Here is a 23,548-nt window from a genome sequence, read left to right as displayed (position 1 = left end):
AGAGTGCTTCTTGGAGGCCAGGATGGCCAAACTTCATCTCTCAAACTTTGGACATATTGTCAGGAGGGACTAGTCGCTGGAGAAGGGTATCATATTTGGTAAGGTGGAGGGTCAGAGAAAAAGAGGAAGACCCCCAGTGAGATGGACTGGCACTGTGGCAGCATCAATGGGCTCAAGTGTGGCAACAATTGTGAGGTTGGCCCAGGACCTGGCAGTGTTTCATTCTGTTGTGCATAGGGTCACTATGAGTTGGCACCAACTCGATTGCACCTAACGAAACAACAACAACCAAAGAACCAAGGAGTCCTGGTATGGAGCTATGGGTTAATGTGCCAGACTGCAAAACCTTTTGAACTGCAAGGTCGGCAGTTCAAGATCACCAGCTGCTCCTCTGAAACCCTATAGAGTCGCTATGGGTCACAAACGACTCGGGTCATGGAACATGGTGGCTCTGTAGGGTAAACACTGGACTGCAAACCACAAGGTTGGCAGTCTAAGCACACTAGTAGTTACGGAGGAGAAAGTTGAGGCTTTCTGTTCCTGTAAGATTTACAGCCTCAGAAATCCTATACAGGATCATTGTGAGTCGATACTGACTTGATGGCACTTAACAACAACAACATGAGCCAACAGGAATCCTGGTGGTGCAATGGTTAAGCATTTAGCTGCTAACTAGCCACTCTGAGGGAGAAAAATGTAGCAGTTGGCATCCAAAAAACTTACAATCTTGGAAACCCTGTGGGGCAGTTCTACTCTTCCTACAGGATTGCTCTGAATCAGGATCAAGTTAAGGGCAATAGGTACCATGAGGAGAGGCTGGTGGTTCAAATCTGCCCAGAGATATCTCTAAAGTAAGGCCTGCTGATCTGTTTCCAAAAGGCTACAGCCACTGAAAACCTCTATGGAGCAGTTCTACTCTGAAATACATGGGCCACCAAGAGTCGGGATTTGCTCAAGAGCAACTGATTTTCATAAGTAACTGCTACAAGGTCGACGGTTCAAACGCACCAGCCACTCTGAGGAAGAAAGATGAGGCTGTCTGGTCTTGTAAGGATTTATAGTCTCAGAAACCCTATCTAGGGTCACTGTAAGTTGGAATACTCTTGGTGGCATTAGAGAATGTTGAATACAATCCTGAGCACCCTAGAAATTAGAAGCAGTCTTGTGAAACTTGGCCAGAGTGGGAGGATTTGAAGTTTAAGAATCTGAAATACGAATGCTAAGTCATTCCTTTCTGGAGGCAGATAGTATGGAAGCAACATAACCGAACATGCCTTGCCACAAACTTTTTTTTTAAAAAAGTTATTGTCTCCAGTTCCCCAACCAAGTCTCTGGAAGGGGATTCTGATTTTCAGTACTGCTTCGCAACATAAATCCTCACTTATCTTAAAAAAAACTTAAGAGGAAAAACAGAAGTTCCATGCCTTGAGGAAAGAAGCGCTATCACAGAATCCAGGGTATCAGAACTCTAAGGTGAAAACTCACCCCACCCTCACGTCAGCTTCAGTGTAAGGGGCTGCTGCTGGGGAACCCCAAGCTCAAAGCTCTGTTCTTCAAAAAACAGAAACCAAGGTCAAGCAAGGCTTCCTAAAATGCAGACTTTTCCAGGTCACTGCTGCCCAAGAGGACTGAATGGCATGAAGGGAAGGCTATGTACCAAGTGACCCAGCCCAGGGACCTGCCTTGTCTGCTTCGTCACTCTGGAGAGCCAGAGTCAGCCTGGAGTAGACCTACCAGCATCCTCCCTGAATCGTGTCCGCTTTCTCTAGTTTTAAAATGAAGGTGCTCTCCCTGCAGCAACCCTATTTCTAAACCACCTTTCTACTCCTTTGTCTCTACCTTAATCAAAAGTGGCTCTGAAAGGCTTAGCTAGATGGGTTTGTTTACCCCAAATGTAAATCAATGGTTCTCATAGCAGCAATAGTCTATGAGAACTTGTAGGCTCTCTCACAACTATGTGTCCCTTAACTAGCACACCTAATGACCTTCTCTAGAATTTCAAGCCTCGGAGCCCAAGAAGCTGCTGCTGGAAGGAGCTTCCCAGCTTAGCACATCCTTCTTTCACTTCCAGGCTCCTCTGTAAGGGAGCAAAGAGAAGATGGAAATGTCTTTAAGCCTTGGGCAGAAGCAGAAAAGCATGGGCTTGGGAAGAAAGATCCTGATAACCCTAAAGGACCTCACCAAGCAATGTGAACAAAGCAGGGTGTATCTTCACCAGCTATGAGCTGGTGAGATTAGCCTTCGGAGGGGTGGTTCACTGGGCCTAGGCCTCTCCTTACTGGAGGACTGGCATACGGTCAATTTGTCTAATCTGCCCAGATCCCATCCTGTCGAGTGTGGAGTGCAGTACTTGTTCTACAGTACAACTGGCCTGGACACTTAAAGCGATCCCTGAACTCACCCCCATGAAGTTCATCATGTGACCTGTAAAATACAGCAAGCACTAGCTATGAGTCTCCCCCGACACTTCCTGGGATACATCAGAAGAGTGGGTTTCCAATGTGTACTAGCAACTTGTACAGAATCTGGCATCTCAGGTACCACCAACCACAAACTAATAGGACAGAACTGAGAAAACGACTAGCACCTTCACTGATCCCCAAGTTCTTTGCCCCTATACCCATTGTTTTTATTATCCTTCTGTTTCTCTGTTGTTGTTGCTGTTACATGTCACTGAGTTGGTCCAGCTCACCGTGACTCTATACAGGGTTTCCAAGACGTGGCTGGCAGGTTTGAACCTCCAAACTTGTGAGTTATCAGTACAGTGTTTATCCTACAGTGCCACATCAAGATATCATTCCCAAAGGGGACACTTTCAGGTCCCAACTACAACACCCAGAATCCTTGTCTGGCATGATAGGCATCCCCTACCGCTCATCTTCTCCTGTCCCCTTTACTCCCAGGAATAAGCATCACAACTTCTGTAGTTCATGCTCAGATTTAGACTACAAAGACCTGGATTTTAAACTCAAGATTTGAAGCACTCTGTTAGAAACATTATATATATATTTTATATACAAAAGGAGCTATGAAATACCAGCCTCCTGTCCAGGAATGGAAGAATTAATCAATTAGTGTTAACAAGTGCTTTTAAGCAATTCAAAAACGGAGCTAGCTGAAAAACCAGCATTACAGTAATCCCTTCCATTGGGATAAACTTTTGTTTATCCAGTACTTTTATATGTATTAAGGAACTGTGGTGGTGTAGTGGTTACAAGTCGGGCTGTTAACCTCAAGATCAGCTAGTTTGAAACTACCAGCAATTTCACAGGAGAAAGATGAGGCTTTCTGTTCCCATAGATATTTACCGCCTCAGAAACCCTATACAGGGTCGCTATGAGTCGGAATGGACTCCACGGCACACCACCACCACCACCACCACTTTATATATATTATCTCACTGAATCCTATTATTCACAACCTTAATTAGTCCTGCAAAGCCAGAGTTTGCCATTACTGGTAACAAATTTTCTGAATGTCAGAGAGAGAGACCAATTGAACTGCAAAGCCTTTAAACTGCCCACCAACAAGGTACTGAGAATAATAGCGGAAAGGAAGGGTCCCCTTACTTAAAGCCACTCTAAAGAAACCTGAAGCACAGCTCTGCTACAAGTTATAACAGTTCTCAGCATCCTAAACACACATCAAATCAGACAGTCCTCACGCCAACTTCTCCAGCTAGTTACCCAGCCCAATCTCAGATGATGAATCTTGGAACACATCCGCATGCTCCAGATGCCAGCTGCTCCCCCACTCTTCTTTCCCCAAACAGTTAAGAACCTCCCACGCTTCCAGCCTCCCTGTGGGATTCGTGACTCAGGCTAAGACCCACATGGGACCCTATGTGTCACACTTACTGAAATAAAGAGGCCCTTGGCTGCTAACCAAAGGGTGGGTGGTTCAAACCTAACAGCTGCTCCACGGGAGAAAGATGTGGGAATCTGCTACATCAAGCTTATAGCCTGGGAAACCCTGTGGGGCTGTTCTACTATAGGGTGCCTAGGAGTCAGAATCTACTGGATGGCAATGGAATGGGTTTTGTCAGGCACACCTCCCACAGGTTAGCTGGGCTAAGGCACAGGATGAGGGTGAAATGTATGAGCTCTCGGGTCCTGTCCTGAGTGGCCCTCTCCCCCTGAGCAGGCAGGGCAGCCTCACATAGTCACTTCCTGTTAGGATGGGCAAATAAGATCTCAACAACTTCCACTTTTCTCATTCCCAAATAGTCTACTACAATACCTAAAATTAACACCCTGTTCCAACATGTTATACTTACAAACGTTTAGACTCATTTAATCCCTAATGTATTAACGGGTAGGGTATGTGTTCTGTTTTAAAACCCTTTGATCCTTAGGAACCTCTAGCACAGAGTTTCCTCCTCCTCCTACACAACCATGATGACTCTGCTAGGAAAGGTAAGCTGCCTCTCCCAGCAGCACCTCAACCCTCTGTGAATTTCCCATCAAAATCCTGTTCAGTGTCTGGTCCCCAAAGGCCCTGCATGACATTCCCTATCTCATGCTGTGCCCCCTGCCCACTCTACGTCAACACACACTTGCTGAACGGGTGAATATCTCTAATGCAAATACCAACCCAGGCTCTCCCACATACGAGGGGGCTTCAAAAAGTTCATAGAAAAATTCTAGTATCTTTTGATTACATTTTTTCACAGAAATTTTGAAGCCCTCTCACATTCAGAAGAGGTCGTGGAACGAAGAACATCATTGTCGATGTCCGATGGATCTTGGCTGAAAGCAGAGAAATATCAGAAAGATGTTTACCCGTACTTTATTGACTATGCAAAGGCTTATGATTGTGTGGATCATGACAAACTATGGACAACATTGTGAAGTATGAGTATTCCGGAACACTTAATTGTGCTCATGAGGAATCTTTACATGGACCAAGAGGCAGTTTAACAGAACGTGGGAACACTGAATGGTTTAAAATTAAGAAAGGTATGCAACAGGGTTGTATTCTTTCACCATACTTATTCAACCTGTATGCTGAATAAATAATACGAGAAGCTGGGTTCTATGAGGAAAAATGTGGCATCAGGATTGGAGGAAGACTCATTAACTACCTGTGATATGCAGATGATACAACCCTGCTTGCTGAAAGTGAAGAGGACTTAAAACATTTACTGATGAAGATCAAAAACACAGCCTTCAGTATGGATTACATCTCAATGTAAAGAAAGCAAAAATCCTCACCACTGGACCAGTAAACAACATTCTTATTAACGGAGAAAAAATTGAAGTTGTCAAGGACTTCATTCTTCTTGGATCAACTATCAACACTCACGGAAGCAGCAGTCAAGAAATCAAATGACTTATTGCATTAGGCAAATCTGCTGCACAAGACCTTTTTAAAGCGTTGAAGAGCAAAGATGTCACCTTGAGGACTAAGGTGCACCTGACCCAAGCCATGGTATTTTCAATACCCTCATATGCATGCGAAGGCTGGAAAGTGAATAAGGAAGACTGTAGAAGAACTGACGCATTTGAGTTATGGTGTTGGAGGAGAATATTGAAAGTGCCATAGGCTCCCAAAAGAACCAACAGATACAGCGAGAATCAGTCCCACCCCCCCTCCACACATAGAGTAGACAGGGATGGGCAACTTGGACATTGGTTACCCAAAACGGGAGGCAAGAAGTGACTGGCTTACAAGCTTTCAAGAGGGAACCTAGATCCAGAGGGCCTGGAGAAAGGTAGAATCTCCAGTGAGTAGTGTTCAATGTGACTAGGCGGGGCTGATGCAATGAAATGCAGATGGGTCTCTTGTGATACAATGGTGAATGATTGTTATCAGGACTGACTGTGAGGGTTGGAAGTGTAAAGGTGGACGTTTTATAGCAAGGAGGGGAGTGACTGACTTTTCGGTCTGGGAGCAGAGGTCCCGAGGACCATCAAGGGAGAAGAGCAGAGAGTGGGACCCTACCCAGAGAAGCAGTGATGCCTGAAATGGAGCCAGAGATGATGACGTGGAGCTATGGAGCAGCTGGAGACTTTGGACCCAGAGAGGGAGAGCGACTGTGTGCTGAAGACCTGTGGGGCACGGGGGAAGGATTGCATGGAGGGGATTGTAACTATGGCAATGAGACGATATACGACAGAATGAATGTAAAACGAATGTTCGCCCATGTAAACTATCACATAATTCACAATAAATCATTAAAAAAAAAAAAAAAAAAAGAACCAACAGATCTGTGTTGGAAGAAGTGCAGCCAGAGTGCTCCTTGGAGGCCAAGATGGCCAAACTTCGTCTCTCATACTTTGGACATATTGTCAGGAGGGACCAATTGCTGGAGAAGGAGATCATGTTTGGTAAGATGGATTGTCAGGGAAAATGAGGAAGACCCCCAACAAGATGGACTGACCAGGTGGCAGCATCGATGGACACAAGCATGGCAACAATAGTGAGGTTGGCCCAGGATCGAGCAGTGTTTCGTTCTGCTGTGCATAGGGTCGCTATGAGTCAGTACCAAATCGATGGCACCTAACAACAACAACTCATACATTACCCAGGGAATCCTGACAGTAGGCTCATTAGGACCTGGAACAAGTCTACAGTGTTTGCGTATCAGGATCTGAAAAACGAAAGGGTTCAGGTGCCCCCAAATTGCAATTCCCAGAGTCTTAATGAGCTGTTCAATCCCTTCGATTAAAAGATAGTCAAGATTCTAAGAGCTGGAATCCTGCTGGTAGGAAATCCTGAGAGTAAGAGCTCCTGCTAATTCAATTCAAGAAATAAATTTCATATGCTCTCCTCCTTCCTTCAGGAACTATTCATCCTACTGCTAAGGGAATGGATGGGTGGTGGTATATCACAGAGGAGGTGGCCTTGAACTGGATCTTGAGGAGTAAAGAGAAGTGTGAGGAGGAAAAGAGGGGAGGGGGCCCTTGCCATAGCGGAGAACAGGGTGAGACTAGGCTTGAAGGTGCTAACATTAAGGGGAAGGGGAGTACAGAGTAGCTCTCTTAGCCTTGACCCTCAGGGACATAGAGGTAGGAACTGTGGCTACAAAGGCAGCAGGTGAGGAAGAGAGGTCAAACCCAACCATTTCTAATGCCAGGATTCTGTTTTGGAGCCAGCATGTTTTTCAGATACATTCTTCCACCTGACCTTAACTCTCCTAAGCAATCAAAGTCTGCCCTTTTCTCCCTCCTTGTCACCCGAAGGGGACCTACACTGGGTTTAAAGGCCTCATTCAAGTTGAATGTTAGCATACTGTGATTAACTCTTCTGGGAAGTCTGCCTAGTCCCACTCCTTTCCATTCAGAAGAGCCCCACCACCTGCATCCCCTGTGGCAAGAAGATATTTTCTCATGTTTCTCAACTCTCCTAAAGCAGGGGTAGGAATTCTGTGGAGAAACCACAAATCAGTGGGAGGCCCCCAGGCTGCTACTCCTCGCAGGGCCCTGACCTTAGTCCTGCATGTCCTCACATACAGGACAGGCCATGCACAATTCTGTGCGTGACCCCAACTCATGAAGCACTTTCCCCAGGATGTGCTCACAGGGTCCACCTGGGATAAACATTCACTTGCTTACAGCAAAGGATCAAAGTATAAAGGACTTTATCCAGGCCTTCAAGTAGTTTGCATGTGCAAACTCATGCAATATCAAGAAAAGTGAACCAAAAAGTGGCTAAGATGAAAACACATGTGTAGAAGACAGCAAAGATCCAAGACTTACGGGGTCTACTATGAGGGGGTAGTGGTGGTGGTTGTGTACCATGGTCAGTTCCAACTCATGGCGACTCTGTATAGAGTTTGCAAGGTTGTAAACCTTTACAGGAACAGAAAGCCTCAACTTTCTCCTACGGAGTGGCTAGTAAATTCGAACTGCTGACCTTGCAGTTAGCAGCCCACTGTGCCTATCAATACTCCTTGGGAGGTAGGTAGGGGTGGATACATATAAAGCAGAGTCCCATCATAGTGACCCTGTACAGGGTTTCTGAGGCTATAAATCTTTACGGGAGCAGAAACCCTCATCTTTCTCCCGTGGAACAGCTGGTAGTTTCGAACTGCTGACCTTGCAGTTCGCATCCTGATTCACAGACCCTACTAAAGTCAACGACTGATCACCCATTTAGAGCAAGCCTGCATGGCTTTCAAGGAGCCTTAGTGGAGCTGCATTGGCACAGGATACCACTGGGTAGCCTTTGCTAGCTGGCCTCTGAAGTATGAGATCAACAACTAAGCTGAGCAGTCATATTCAGTAAAGGGTATTCAGAGCTCCCCTCAGCACAACCCTTCAGACACTGAATCTAGGCCTGCCCTACAACTTGCTTTAACTTATAGAATGCAGCAGAAATTATGCTCTGCCAATTCTGGGCGTATACCTTAAGGTTTAAGAAGGCCTAATCAGCTTCTACCTTGAGAGTCATCATTGCCAGAGAAAAAGTCTGGTTACCCTACTGATAAGGCTTGTGAAGAAGCCGTATGGCATGAGAAAAGGTCTAAAAATGTTAAGTGGAAACTGAAGCCCTAAGCATACAACCACAAAATTATCCTCACCAACTTCCAATCAGTTGTTGTCCTACCTGAGGCGCCAGACTTGAGAAGTATCTCAAATATTCCAATCCCAGCACACACCAAAAGAAGAAGAGTCATCCCCACTGTAACCTGTCTGAATTCCTGACTCAAAATTTTTAATAAATGTTTGTTATTTTAAGCCATCATTTGGGGTAGTCTGTTATAAACAATAGATAATTCAAACAGAAATAAAACATTTATATTTCTGTAATCAAAGACAACTATTTGTAAAGATTCTGCAAAGCTTCAAAGTTGGACAACAAAACAAGCCCAAAGTAGAGCGTCCAGACTAGAAAATCAACAGTCCCGGTTCTACCCCCAGCTCTGCTCCTAGCTCACTGGATAACCTTCAGGTTCCCTCAGATGTCACACTGCCAACATGCTGATGAAGGTTAACTGTTAAGTGACAACTTGGCTAGGATATGTTTACCAGTGGTTGTTCCAAGTACTAGACTAGTTACTATTCCATGATGTAATCTAAAGCTATGTAATGTATCAAGGAGCCCTGGTAGCACAGTGGTTAAGCTCTCAGCGGCTAACCAAAAGGTAAGCAGTTTGAATTCATCAGCTGCTCTGCCAGAGAAAGATGTGACAGTCTCCTTCCAGAAAGATTTGCTGCTATTGTTAAGTGTTGATTATGTTCCAACTCACAGTGACTCTATATAGGGTTTATGAGGTGGGTTTGAACTGCCAACTTTGCGGTTCTTGCAGTCCGCTGCTTATCCTATAACATCACACCAGGACTCATATACCCTATGTTGTTGTTGTTGTTAAGTGCTATTGGGTCAGCTCTGACTCTCAGCAACCTATATAGACTGAATTGCCAACCTTGTGGTTAGCAGTCCAGTGATTATCCTACAGGGCCACACCAGGACTCCTCAGAGCCCTATGTTATTGCTGTCACATGCTGTTGAGTCAATTCTAACTCACAGTGATTCAGTATAGGGTTTCTGAGGAGCAGTTGGTGGTTTTGAACTGCTGACCTTGTAGTTTGCAGTCCAATGCTGATCCTACAGGGCCACACCAGGAGTCCTAGAACCCTACTGTCGCGATGTGTCATGGACTTGGTTCCAACTCATAAGCAACCCTGTTCAGTGTTCCCAAGGCTGTAGATCTTACTGGGAGCAGAAAGCCTCATCTTTCTCTTGCGGTACAGCTGGTAGTTTTGTACTGCTGATCTTAAGGTTCACAGCCCAAACTACCAGAGCTCCTTCCTAGAACCCTATGTTGTTGCTGTTGTTGTTGTCATGTGCCATGGAGTCAGTTCCAACTCATAGTGACCCTGTACAGGGTTTCCGAGGCTATAAATCTTTATGGAAGCAGAAAGCCTCATCTTTCTCCCACAGAACAGCTGGCAGTTTCGAACTGCTGACTGTGAGGTTAGCAGCCCGATTTACAACCACTACACTACCAGAGCTCCTTTAGAACCCTATATAGGAACACTATTATTTAGAATTGAATCCATTGCACTTAACAACAACACAGGTAATACCAGCTTCCTTAATGTAATGCAAACAGGAGTTCCTTAGGGTGTGGTCTACCATCAGAACTCCCTTTCTCTCAGCTCGGCATTCTTGAGATATACAGATCTGGGGATGCAAGCCTGCAAAAGTCTCCAGCCTGTCATCCAACCTACAGATTTTGGACTTGCCAGCCACCATAATTGTTTCTCCCTTGAAGTAAATCAATCTCTCTGTATATGTGTGTGTGTATATGTGTATATAGGTATATATCTATTACTGTATATGTGTATATATTACTATTACTGTATATGTGTATATATCTATTACTAGCACTGTTTCTCTAAAGTTTCCCTAAGACAGCACCTATTAGGCTCTCTCTATGTCTCTGGCAACTATGACTCCCTAAGGTTCTATTCTGCTATCGACTTTGGATATAACCTTATAGAAACGTCACCCATGTTTTGAATGCTCTGTCTGTAACATGGCATTTGACCACATTCTGGAAACAGCACAGACATAAAGTCTTTCTAAAGGTTACTTCACCTATCCTTATATCAAGACAATAGTTGGCCAATGTCTCCCATGATGGCAGAAATTTGAAACTGACCATCCTTGACATGAATCACAAATATGTACACTCAAAGAACTGCCAGACCTTTCTAACAGGTTGCTGTTGTTGTTAAGTACCATCGAGTTGGTTCCAACTCATGGCGACCCTGTATAGGATTTCCAAGGAGTGGTTGGTGAGCTTGAACCATCAACCGTGCAGTTTCAACAGCATATTAACCCACAGCACCATACCAGGACTCCTTCTAATAGGTACAGAGAAGCTAAAGGAAGAGTTGAAGAAAAGAGAGAAAAAAAGATATCTGTAGGCCCCAACGGCATCTTGGCAGAGTCTCTCTGACTCCTCAATCTGTCTTGTGTGTAGTTAGGCTGATACCTGATAATGGGACATGCTGGGACGCTGCCCCCACTTCTGTGGGCCTAGCAGTCAGTGTTCAGAAAACACTGAGAGGTGGCTCCTCGTAGTCTCTAAGTCTTCATCTGGGAAGCAACAATCCCAACACCATTCTCTTCAGAATCCCACCACTGCCAGAGTCAACAAGGCCAAACTCTGTCAGAACTCAAGCCAGTAACAATAAACACATAAATCCTGCCCCTCTCCCAAGGAGACATGTGACTACTACATGTGAAGAAATAGTCAGGGCCCTTTGTGCTGTGTTTCACTTATTGCTCAGAAAAACAAAGGCTACAACAGTCACTTAATAACCTTGTTTATGCTTGACCATAACATCTTCCTGAAACGTATTTTCTCCTCTGGGTTGAAACGCCAAAAATGTTTAAATTTTTAAAGTGTATGTGTGTGTTTGTGTGTGTGTGTCTGGGGGGGGGGCGGTGTGTGGGGTGGAGCCATGAAGACAAATCTCTACAAAGAAAAAATCTTCCAGATAATCTGCTTCTCTTCTCTGCACTACCTCTCAGAATTCTGAATGACTCAACAGTTGTACTATAAAAGAGGTAGCTACTGGCAAAGCTAACAACAGGTCAAGGAAGTTAAACAAGAGGAAAATATGAAAGGGCTTCAAAAAGTTTGTGGGGAAATTCCATTACCTTTTAATTCCATTTTCCCACAAAGTTTCTGAAGCCTCCTCGAATCTACAGGTAGGGAAGCAAATGAATCAAAGTTAAAAAGGCTCTGAGAAAAGTAATGGCTTTCAAATATAGCTAAGAAAACTAGGAGAAGGCAAAAGGATTAATTAGCAAATGGAGAAGGAAGACGTGATACTTTTTTAATACTAATGTATTCTCCTAAATATATGTTTTGAAATCCTTTAAAATACAAGCTTTCAATCACATTTGCACTGGCAAAATGAGGTATGTCTTTAAAAGAACAGAACCTTGGTATTCTCAAATGTAATACGTTCAAAAATGACTCTAAAAAGTTCCTAGCCAATAGCAGCTTTGAGGAAGTCCACTCAGAACTGCTAGCAAGACAAGCTCACTGCAGAATAGAAAAAAATCTTGTGCAACAACACATCAGACAAGGGACTCATTTCTAAAATATATAGGAAACTACAACACCTCTACAAGAGAAAGACAAATAACCCAATTAAAAAATGGGCACAGGACATGAACAGGCACTTCACCAATGAAGCGAACAAACATATGAAGAAATGTTCACGATCACTAGCCATTAGAGAGATGCAAATCAAAACAACAATGAGATATCATCTCACACCAGCAATAAAAGCAAAGATCAAAAAAGTAGAGGACATCCCCTCAGAACAAACTGCCTTCCAAGACTAAGACTCAATGGGAATACACGCTCTGATTGGTGACCACGTTCGTCACCAATAAGGGGAAGTAAGGGAAAAACAGCAGTGAAGCCACAAGCTAAGCCCTTCAACATTCTATAGACTCCTGTGAACGCGGGTGGAGACCTGGTTGGCCAGCAGCGTGGCAAGACCTGGGGACTCTTAGGCCCCAAGTCAGTGACACAGCCACAGATGACTAGAGTGGAGCGTGAAGAGTCCAGCGGATAAGAAGAAAGGGCATATGCACAAGAACACCCACACTTGCAGATAATACCCACTTGACCTGCCTTCAATGACTAGATGATCAAAGCTCAACTGGAAGAAGAAAGAAGAGGGAAAAAAAGAGTAACCTGATGCAATTTGATGAACTTGACATACACCTATGGATGCAGTAAGCTCAAAAGGGGGAACAAATCTTTACAGCGAGGATCATTTCCATCCCCTCCATACACAGAGTAGATAGGGATGGACAGCTTGGACATTGGCTACCCAAAATAGGATGGGGGGCTACAAAGGCAAGAAGTCACACTGGCTTACAAGCTTTCAAGAGGGAGCCTGGATCCTGAGGGCGTGGAAGAAGGTAGAATCTCCACTGAGTAGCATCCAATCTGTCTGGGTGGGCTGATGAAAGGCGATGGGATAGGTCGTTTGTTATACAACAGTGAATAATTGTTATCAGGACTGATTGTGAGGGCTGGAAATGTAAAGGTAGACGTTTTGTAGCAAAAGGAGGGGAGTGACTGACTTTTGCAATCTAGGAGTGGAGGTCCCTGGGACCCTGAAGGGAGAAGAGCAGAGAGCGGGACACAGTGATGCCAGAGATGGAGGCAGAGATGATGATGTGGAAAGATGGAGCAGCTGGGGACTTTAGACCCAGAGAGGGAGAAGGGTTGTGTGCTGACAACCACACGGAGGGGATTGTAACCATGGCAATGAAAGGATATATGATAGGATGACTGTATAGCTAATGTTCTCCCATGTAAACTATCACATAGTTCACAATAAAATATTAAAAAAAAAAAAGACAAGCTCATTTCAAAGCAAGGCTCCCTGTGAGATTCTCTAGCAGAACCTCAGAATTCAGCACCTCAAAAGGGCAGTTTTCTCCTTGTCTTCATGCCAGTCATACCATGTTGTATTTGAGAATGCTGGGATTTAGGAGTATCTCAATTTCAAATCCCAATGAACATAATGGATCTAACTCTCTGCATTATGTGTTGAGCTGAATTACACTGAATCAAAGAAATAATGAAGAACTGAAGAGTGTCTTCCAACGTCAAATGTCTGAATTGATTAGCTGATGTTGTTAGGGGCTGTTGAGTCAGTTCTGACTCAAAGCAACCCTGCGTCAAACAGAACAAAACACTGCCCAGGGTGGGAGTTGAGGCAGAACAACAGCTATATTAGTGATCTCAATAGCTCTAGGTGGCACTTGCCATTTTAAAGTATGCTATGAATTTGAAGAAATTCTAGGAATAATTCTTATTAAAAAAAGTTCTAGTCTCACTTTAATCTTCAGGAATATTCAGGTTTTTGTGTATTTGATTGGTTTAAGAAGTGGGTGAACAAGGCTGAGGAGGAATCGGCAGCAGTGGCTCCTCCATTCACAGTCACAATGAGAAGGAGCTGTCTTGAAAGGCTGCTGTCCCTCTGGGCATTCCTGATCTGGCCACAGTCTAGGCAATCCGTCATCCCAGCACAAACCACCTGGAATGTGAAGGCTGCTCATACCCCTGCAGGCTCCTGCTCATGGGTGAAGCAGGGGAATGGAATCTCCCAGTGGGTAAGAGGTGGTGAAAAGACGGATAACCCTAACAATGTCTTCTTAGCACCCCATATGCCGAAAGAACTGGTCAGGTAAAAAACATAACCCCCAAGCTGAAAAATTAATGCAGGGTAGTGGGGCATCTTTGCTCAGCACATGGAATTTGTATTTAATGAGGAATTTTAACCTAATGAAGACCAAGTTAGGTATTCAGTTTGGCAAATTCCTATGTTCTTTTGTTAAAAAGTTACAGTGCAAGGGTGCTACCCATGTGTTTGCAGTGTTCTAAACAAGACACGACAGTTTGTCTGCAGAGGGTAATTTCTCAATGTCTTCTCATGACGCCAAGGTTCAGCAATCCCCATAATGAACCATCCAACCTCCCACTACAATCCCCAAGTCTTTTTATAGTCACAGGTAATTACACCATGATTACATCACTTTCGTCACCAGGATTTGCAGCTGACAGGAAGATGTTCTGCGGATGTTTTGGGAACTACATCCTCACTTAGAAAACAATTTGCTATGGTTCCTATTGTTTCCTTCCAAGAATAGAACCGCCTTAGCAAACTTTGTGCCTAAAATGGGAACCAAACAACAAAAGGACACTACAGAAGAGGCACAAACAACAACAGAGGGAAACATGGTAACCATGAAAATGATCCTCTGTATCCTCTGCAAAGAGAGTGCAGATGGGTGTCTTTCTTCCTCTGTCAGGCTAATCCTCTGAATGCTGATCTGAGTGCGTCAATAAGCAAGCACAAGAAACAGGTCTCAGAGAAGCTGGCCAGTTGGCATACGTAATGCAGTTCCCAGCAAAGACCATGGGCAACAAAATCAGGCAAACCAGGTACAAATCCCAGCCAATTTCACTATTTACAGCAAGTTATCTAACCTTTCTGCCTAAGCTTCTCACTTGTGAAATGGCTCGAGAACCACCTAGCTCACAGGTGTGCTGAGAATTTTAAATAGGATAACACAAAGTTTAACATAAATGATGCTCTACAAGTGTCACTTTTCTATTGTCTGGTCCTTTTAACTTAAAGTACATTATCTCCATCTTTACATATGGTAAGGTGAACCAGGACCACCTGCCAACATCTTTCTGCCATACAATGTTAAGGGTCAAAACCATGTCAACTTCCAGAAAGCCCAGTTCTTAATATTTTTTGTCTTCAATGTAAACAAACTGCCCAGCTTTCCAATTTTGCTGCACAGAAATGCAGATAGCTGTTTACCCTGCTATTTTAAAATTGCTTTAGGTGTGTATGTTATGCTTAAAATAACATTTTAGAGAAAAAAAGAAACAAATACTTAATTTGTTCAGTAACTATGCTCATGAAAGGGGAAAAATGAGAACTAAAAGCTTTTTATGTGACTCAGCAAGCCAAATGGGCTAAGACCAATAAACTATTCAAACATGAGCCTTCTGAAGACAAAGAATATTTCTGAAGTAGCCAATTCATCCTCAACTGGTCAAGTTTGGCACCCTCTTCCAAGCCCTTATCCCCAACCCAAACAGTGACTATACATTTTCAGTTTTGTTTTTTAAAGTCAACAAGGGTATCATCTGCACAAAGACTCTTGCCTGACATGACTCAACAGTAGGTCACATACCAATCCTGTTGTTGTTATTTGGAAATTACATTGTCCACTTTATATGTCAAGAGTCTTCCAATTTTTTTTTTAAGAGTCTACACAACAACAATGACCTTAATATTCTTCAGGATTGTTGTTTATGTTTTATGGGAAAATATAGATACCAAAGGTCATAAAACAAATTTACAGGAAAATATAAAACAACATAGGCAGACCAACTGTTACTACAAGAACAAGCAACTTGCTTGCCCAGGAAACATCAAGGCAAGTGGTCAGGTCCCCTCAGTGCAAACCCCCCTCCAAGACTAAGACTCAATGGGAATACATGCTCTGATTGGAGACCATGCCCGACACCGATAAGGGGAAGTGAGGGAAAAACAGCAATGAAGCGGTGAGCTAAGCCCTACAATGTTCAATAGACTTCTGTGAACCCGGGTAAAGACCTGGTTGGCCAGGAGTGTGGTAAGACCTGGGGACTCTTGGGCCCAGAGTCAGTGACCTAGCCAAGAGGACTAGAGTGGCGAGTGAAGCGTCCACCTGATAAGAAGAGAGGGCATATGCATAAGAACACCCACAGTTGTAGATAATACCCACTTATCCTGGGTTCAGTGACTGGATGAACAGAGCTCAACCAGAAGTAAAAAAAAGAGGGAAAAAAAAGTATTCTCATACAATTTGATGAACTTGACCTACACCTAGGGAAGCAGTAGCTCAAAAGAGGGAACAAGTCCTTACAGCAAGAATCATTCCTACCCCCTCCACACACACACAGAGTAGACAGGGATGGGCAACTTGGACATTGGCTACCCTAAATGGGGGGTGGGGGGCTACAAAGGCAAGAAGTTACTGGCTTACAAGCTTTCAAGAGGGAACCTAGATCCAGGGGGCCTGGAGGAAGGTAGAATTTCCAGTGAGTAGTATTCAATCTGACTAGGCGGGGCTGATGCAATGAAATGCAGACAGGTCTCTAGTGATACAATAGTGAATAATTGTTATCAGGACTGTTTGTGAGGGTTGGAAATGTAAAGGTAGACGTTCTATAGCAAGGAGGGGAGTGATTAATTTTTCAGTCTAGGAGCGGAGGTCCCTAGGACCATCAAGGGAGAAGAGCAGAGAGCGGGACCCTACCCAGAAAAGCAGTGATGCCTGAAATGGAGCCAGAGATGATGACGTGGAGCGATGGAGCAACTAGAGACTTTAGATCCAGAGAGGGAGAGCGACTGTGTGCTGAAGACCTGGGGGGTACAGGGGAAGGATTGCATGGAGGGCATTGTAACCATGGCAATGAGACGATATACGATAGAATGAATGTAAAACTAATGTTCTCCCATGTAAACTATCACATAATACACAATAAAACATTTAAGAAAAAACAAAAACAAAAACAAATCTATTAAGATCACAAGTAATGATTGTGAGAGCTGGGAGAGGCATTAATATCTAGGATCCTGACTTCTCACTGTAGCCCAAGAAAAAGGAAAGTTGGGTAGCAGATAAGATTTTATTTTTAATTCTGCCACTGCACTGCTAGTCTTCCCACTGTACGGAATGACTATGCGTGAACAAGCTATGCCTCCTTTTGCAACACCTAAAAGGGGAACTTTTCAAGAATTCTCCCAATCTTTGCTAAAGGAGGAGTCTTGGTGTGGCACTGTGGGTTAATGCGCCAGACTGCAAAGTAGTTTGAACTGCAAAGTTGGCGGTTCAAGTTCACCAGCTGCTCCTTGGAAAACCTATACAGGGCCGCTAAGGGTCGGAACCGACTCAACGGCACATAACAACAACAATAACTCCTAAAGGAAATGACCCAGAGAGAGCAAGATCCAATGTATAACACATTCTCTAGTTTTCTTCCCAGCTATAAAGAAACCCTGATGTGGCACTGTAGGATAAGCACTGGGCGGCTAACTACAAAGTCGGCAGTTCAAACCCACTAGCTGCTCTGGAAACCCTATATAGGATCGCTGTAAGTCAGAACCAACTCAACGGCACACAACAATGTAAAAAAACCAGGGCGTAAAATTAAACCCCACATGTGAAATAACTATTCCAGAATGTACATTTTCCTCTTCAGATGTTATTCTTTTCTTCTACACCTGAATGATTATAACCGAGTCTTAGGGGGTGGCTGTGGTATTTATGACCAGAAACTAAAATGAATCACTTCCCACGACCCACCCACCCACTCAAAGATGCCCATTTCACTACGTCCAGCAGGATTCTCGCAGTCATGAATGGACATGTGCAGGCAAACATATCAGGGTCTACAAGAGCCCACCAGGCAGCAAGGCTGAGTAGATTATAAGGTGCCCCATTTTAAAATGAGGTACTATCTATGGAATGGGTGTTTCAGGAGCAGGTAAACACAGGTAGAAGAAAAAGGGCCTTTTCTGAACTGAAGTGTGCCTTTCCTTGGCTTCGACATATCTGGTTTCTTGGCAAGCTTGCTTGGCATGCTACTAATGGCAGGCACAGCCATACAGGTGTGCTCTGGGTTTCAGGCCAAGAAACAAGCACCTCCCTCTCCCAGGAGTTGTTCCAGAGATCAGGGAAAACACTGGCAGTAACTTGGTACGCTGGAGCTAAGTCATGGTGAAGCCCCTCCCCCAGCTTGCACGCTGCTTGTGCCAGTATACATGTTTCACAGGGAGTAGAGAAGACTTGGAAGAGTCATGGCAGGGGGAATGAGGATGCTTTATAGACGGGGGACAGGGAAAAACCAACAAGGCCAACTTTCCCATCCTGGTCTGAGCCCACACTATAGACAGACATATATTTTTCCACATTGAAGAATAATAATACCTTTATCCAACCAGTCTGGAACCATCAGCCCCTAATAATTGATTTTGGACACTGAGTGGAAAGTTAGGAAGGTGTGGTTAACTGGAAAATGGAAGTAGGGAGTAAGAGGAAGCAGGATGGAGCTGACATAAAGAAGAGTGGGCTCTATTAGTTGTAGGTTGTTGTTGTTGTTCTTATTAAGTGCCTTTGAGTCGGTTCTGACCCATAACGACCCTGTATAGGGTTTCCCAGGAGCAACTGGTGAGCTTGAACCACAGACCTTGCAGTTCAATAAGTCGTAGGTAGGATGGTTTAATGAAGCTAAAGCAGCCAGATTTTTCAACACCAACAGTAGATACCCTGCCATTATTATAACTTGAGACAAACAACTTTCCCATAGGAATCTTAGAAGAGGCAGCTGACAGTAATACATTAGGCACTGTACCAGGTTCTGGTTCTGGCTCCACCCTTAGCTGACCATAAGACCCTGGGAAAGCGCAAAACCTCAAAAATCCATCATGACTCTGACCAGTCCTATGTAGGCCACCTGATACTCCCAATATACTCCAAATACTTGGCTCTGTCTTGAGAACACAAAGCAGCCACAGATAATATGAAAAGGAATGAGCATGACTATGCTCTAATAAAACTTTATTAACACTGAAACTTGAACTTCATATAATTTTCACATTGTCACAAAATAGTATTCTTCTAACTTTTTAAAAATGCAATTTAAAAATGTAAACAACATTCCTAGTTTGTAGGTAGTGCAAAAGCACATGGCAAGAAGAATTTGGCCCATGGGCGTTAGTTTGTCAACCTTTGCTCTAGAGGTGTTGTTGTTGTTAGGTGCCATTGAGTCAGTACTGACTCATAGCAATCCTATGCACAACAGAACGAAACACTACCAGGTCCTGGGCCAACCTCACAATTCTTGCCACACTTGAGCCCATTGATGCTGCCACTTTGCCAATTCATCTCACTGGGGGTCTTCTTCTTTTTCTCTGACTCTCCATCCTAACAAACATGATATCCTTCTCTAGTGACTGGTCCCTCCTGATAATATGTCTGAAGTATGAGAGACCAAGTTTGGCCATCCTGGCCTCCAAGGAGCACTCTGGCTGCACTTCTTCCAACACAGATCTGTTTGTTCTTTTGGCAGCCCATGGTTCTTTCAACATTCTCTTTCAACACCATAATTCAAAAGCATCAATTCTTCTACGGTCTTCCTTTTTCACTGTCCAGCTTTCGCATGCATATGAGGTTATTGAAAATACCATGGTTTAGGTCAGGTGCACCTTAGTATTCAAGCTGACATCTTTGCTCTTCAACATTTTAAAAAGGTCTTGTGCAGCAGATTTGCCTAATGCAATACGTTGTTTGAGTTTTTCTTTTTTTATATACAAATATTTATTGAACAGCTAGGGAGATACATAGTTTATAAAACATGGTCAAGAAGGTGAGGTAAATGAACAAGTAATAGAGAGCATAATATGTTCACTGAATCACAGCCATCAAACAAAGTGCTTTAGGAAATCAAGAATGAGTTTACTTCCAGCCTGCAAGGGAGCTTGGGTGAGTGGCAAGTCAGGAAAGGGGATTGAGATTAAAATAGAAGACTTTAGTTTGGATTGTTGATGATACTCTGTATGGACTATATTTGTTTCTCTGCTTTTCCTGTCCCCATCTTTGGGCTTAATTTACCAGTAGTGCCCAGGGCTGTTCAATGTGCTTTTTCTAAACTTGTTTGCATTTTTGCTTTAATATCTTCTACAGAACTAGGTCCTTTCGGTGTCTTAGGTGTTTTTTCCTGTTTTTTGAAGGATTCTTGACCTTTTGATCTTGATATTGATGCATTTGAGTCTTTTCCATTCTGGTTTGATTTTTGTGCATTTTTAGCTGGTGTGTTGCATATAGATTTCTTCACTGGCACTTTTTCTTCAGTTTCATCATCATCAAAATCATCATCATCATCATCTTTATCTGCAGCAAGCTTTACTTTTTTCTGTGGAACATTGTTACCACTTACAGGGGCAGACTGCTTTCCTGATATACTTTAGAGTTTCACTTCTTCTTCCTCTTCATCATTTGATTCTGCATCTTCCTCCACAGCTACTAAATGCTGTCCACTAATATGCACAGGCCCTGAGCCACACTTCAACCATAAGACCACTGGTGACGTTATTTCAGAGTCCCCAAGGGAAACCGTTGGCTGTACAGACATTTTCAGAGTAGCCAGTGTGACTTTAATTGGGCTACCTTCATAATTCATTGCCTCTGCTTCAATAATGTGCAATTCATCCTTGGCACCAGCCTCTAAACTGACCGTTCTTAACAATAACTGGTGCTCATTTTCATCGGTATCCACCTTAAAGTGATCATCTTTATCAGCTTTTAGTTCACAACCGAAGAAGATAGTTTTGGGGCCTCAGAGGGCTCATGTCGCCATCCATCGAATACAGATGATGGGGTGATGGTGCCCACATTGGGGATACAGAAGTGGGGTGGAGAGAACTGGGCTGCTCCTACTGAAAACAGCCGCACAGGATGGAATCACACCAGGGTAAAGGGAGTTGTTTGATTTCTTGACTGCTGCTTCCATGAGCGTGGATAGTTGATTCAAGAAGAATGCTCTGGAGATAGAGTGATGAATAAAACAGAGTCCTTGTACTCACTAGTTCTGTGATACCACCTCTGGAGGCCTCTTCTGGCTTTAAATAGTCCTATGAGCATAGGCATCTCTTTGTTTTATTACATATTGGTGTAGGAAGGCCTTTTCCTTTGGAACTTCATATAATCATGATGCCTACACTGTGGAGTACTAATTTTCAGTGGTCTCCTGGGTTGTGTCAGGCATACCTCAGGAGGTCTCAGGCTTATGGGAAAGGTTCGGTTAAGTGTTAAAAGGCTATGATGAAAAGAAACACAGTAACTCTCCCAACAATTCAAAGAAAAAAAAAAATAAGACTAGATGAAATTGCATTATTGTAACTGTGCTGGGTAAGTGGATGGTGGGAGTTGATGGAAATGGATTAAAACAGACAGCACTGAGCTCTAGGGGCTCTCTAAATTACAACTCCTCCTGTCTCTTCCAAACCCTAGCTCTGAGATCCCTCTCCATGGAACAATGTCCAAAGTAACTGTCACACGTGTGATTCTAGTGAAGCAAGGAAAATACAAACTCAAAAAGGCTCACTGCTAGCCCATTAGGGTTTCCCCAGCTCACCATCTTCAACCAGAATGTTGTTAGAATTGTGAAAGGGGAGACTTAAGGAGCTGGAAGTAACCTTAAAGGCTACCCAGGCCAACCACTCATTTGACAGAGAAACTGAGTCACAAAATGGTTAAGTGACTTGTCGGCAATCACAAAGTATGTAAGTCAGTGACCAGGCCCTGCTTTCACTAAATTATAATATGTCAGCTATGCATACATTCTAAAAAAATCCTACATAAATAAAGGAAAAGCAAAAACGCTAGCAATTACTGTTTATTGTGTTATATCACCCAATCTTCGTAACTACCCTTGGAGGTAGGTGTTGTTATGATCCCATTTTACAGCTGAGGAAACTGAGGTTTACAGATGTAAAGAGTTGCTCCTGGGTCCCAGAACCAGTGGCAGGTCTGGGCTCTGAATACAGTAAGTCTGATTCTGAGGTCAGCACATCATGTTCTGAATCCCACCCATCCATCCTGCCTGGTGGTGACTACGGCTCAAGGAGGGTGAAAATCTTATCAGCACGTTTCCATACAATTGTCCAGCTGGTTCACTAGACCCCCCGGTGCTGCACACCCAGGAGAACTGGCTCTCTGCTATACCACACACAAAAGTCCTCCAGTGGGAGAGTCCCTCTGTTTGCCTTTGGGAGAAATAATGGTATTATGTCTTTAACCTTCCCATCCACAAGGCAGGTGGAGACTCACCTGATGCAAGTCCGTTTCCAAGCAGGGTACTAAGGATCACCAGCAGAAGGAACACTCCATGCCCCACAGAGGTCACGGCAAATGGTGAGGTGCTCTTTGGTGCTATCCTGCCATGGCACATCTTTTATCCGTCCAAGTTTTTTTTTAAAGAAAAATTTGAGAGCCAGAAGTAAAAATCCCAAAGTCAGCCAGAGGTAGAGTCACCTATAAAACAAACACATGAAATGAACCCATAAGTACAGTAAAATCTTCAGCCAGACACAGTGAAAAGCAGGTACTTTGGCAAGGAAACCATAATCACATACAAAGTTGAAAGAATTCTAACAACCAAATCTGTGCTGCCAAAAGGGACGAGCGCCTAAGCAGATCTTCAGCTCCTCCCTGGAGCAAAGCCAAGACCTTCAGCAAGCTGTAGGCTTCTGCAAGCCAGATCCTTGTTACAGGACAAAGAGACAAGTTCCTTCTCACCTAGGGATCTGTCCCGTACCACAGAGCTTTCAAAGACTGCCCCGCCACCTCAGAGGCTGCAGCAGAGGAGGAGAGCTGCAGCTGTTGACACAGAGCTGCTACACCCCTGAGTCAGGCTTTGCCTTTGCCACTTGGACTCAGAGCAAGTTCAACTGATCAACCGAAAGGGGGAAAAAAAAAAAAAAGAGAACACGTGTCTTAAAGGGATAAACACACCGCCTAGAGAAGGAATGCAGTTGCTGGAGCCCAGGGCCCAGGCTCAGTTTGTAAAACCACCAGAGGCTTGATGAGCCCCTGAGGATCTGACATGACAGTCATGAATCTCAAATATGGACTAATTAACCCGGCTTGTCTGACACACCTGGAACTTGAGAGGCTACACTCAGTTGGCTGTCCCCCACACTGATGGGGATGGGGGGGGGGGCAGAAGACAGATTGTAATTGTTCGTTAGCCTCACAATTCATTCTAGTTCAAAGAGTAGAAGAGTAGGAGCCAATGTCTTTCAAAAATTCAGTGGTCAAGACTGTAATATTTTTTCCTACATGCCTTCAGGAAGCTGCTGGGTTGGTGATACATTATGCTGTGAGTCTATTATATTTTGGTTAACTCATTTCATTTGCCAGTTACTCATTTATTCTAGTTTATGATACTATTCCAAATAATTGAATTGTGGTGTGGCGCGCAGTAGCT

General features: G+C 43.8%; 1 protein-coding gene and 1 pseudogene across 1 annotated transcript in view; both read right to left on the bottom strand.

Annotated features, from left to right (window-relative positions):
* The window catches only part of KIAA0247 (KIAA0247 ortholog), a 68,612-nt gene extending 46,102 nt beyond the window's left edge, over positions 1-22,510 (bottom strand). Inside the window, exon 1 of the mRNA XM_006865586.1 lies at positions 22,390-22,510. Coding sequence (XP_006865648.1) covers positions 22,390-22,510 — 121 coding nt within the window. The remainder of the gene's footprint in view (positions 1-22,389) is intronic.
* LOC102823980 lies at positions 20,192-20,921 on the bottom strand (annotated as a pseudogene).
* Positions 22,511-23,548: the final 1,038 nt, after the last annotated feature.

The sequence above is a fragment of the Chrysochloris asiatica genome, unplaced genomic scaffold, assembly GCF_000296735.1.
Source record: "Chrysochloris asiatica unplaced genomic scaffold, ChrAsi1.0 scaffold00079, whole genome shotgun sequence".
NCBI lineage: Eukaryota > Metazoa > Chordata > Mammalia > Afrosoricida > Chrysochloridae > Chrysochloris > Chrysochloris asiatica.
This window is presented reverse-complemented; position numbering and strand designations above follow the sequence as displayed.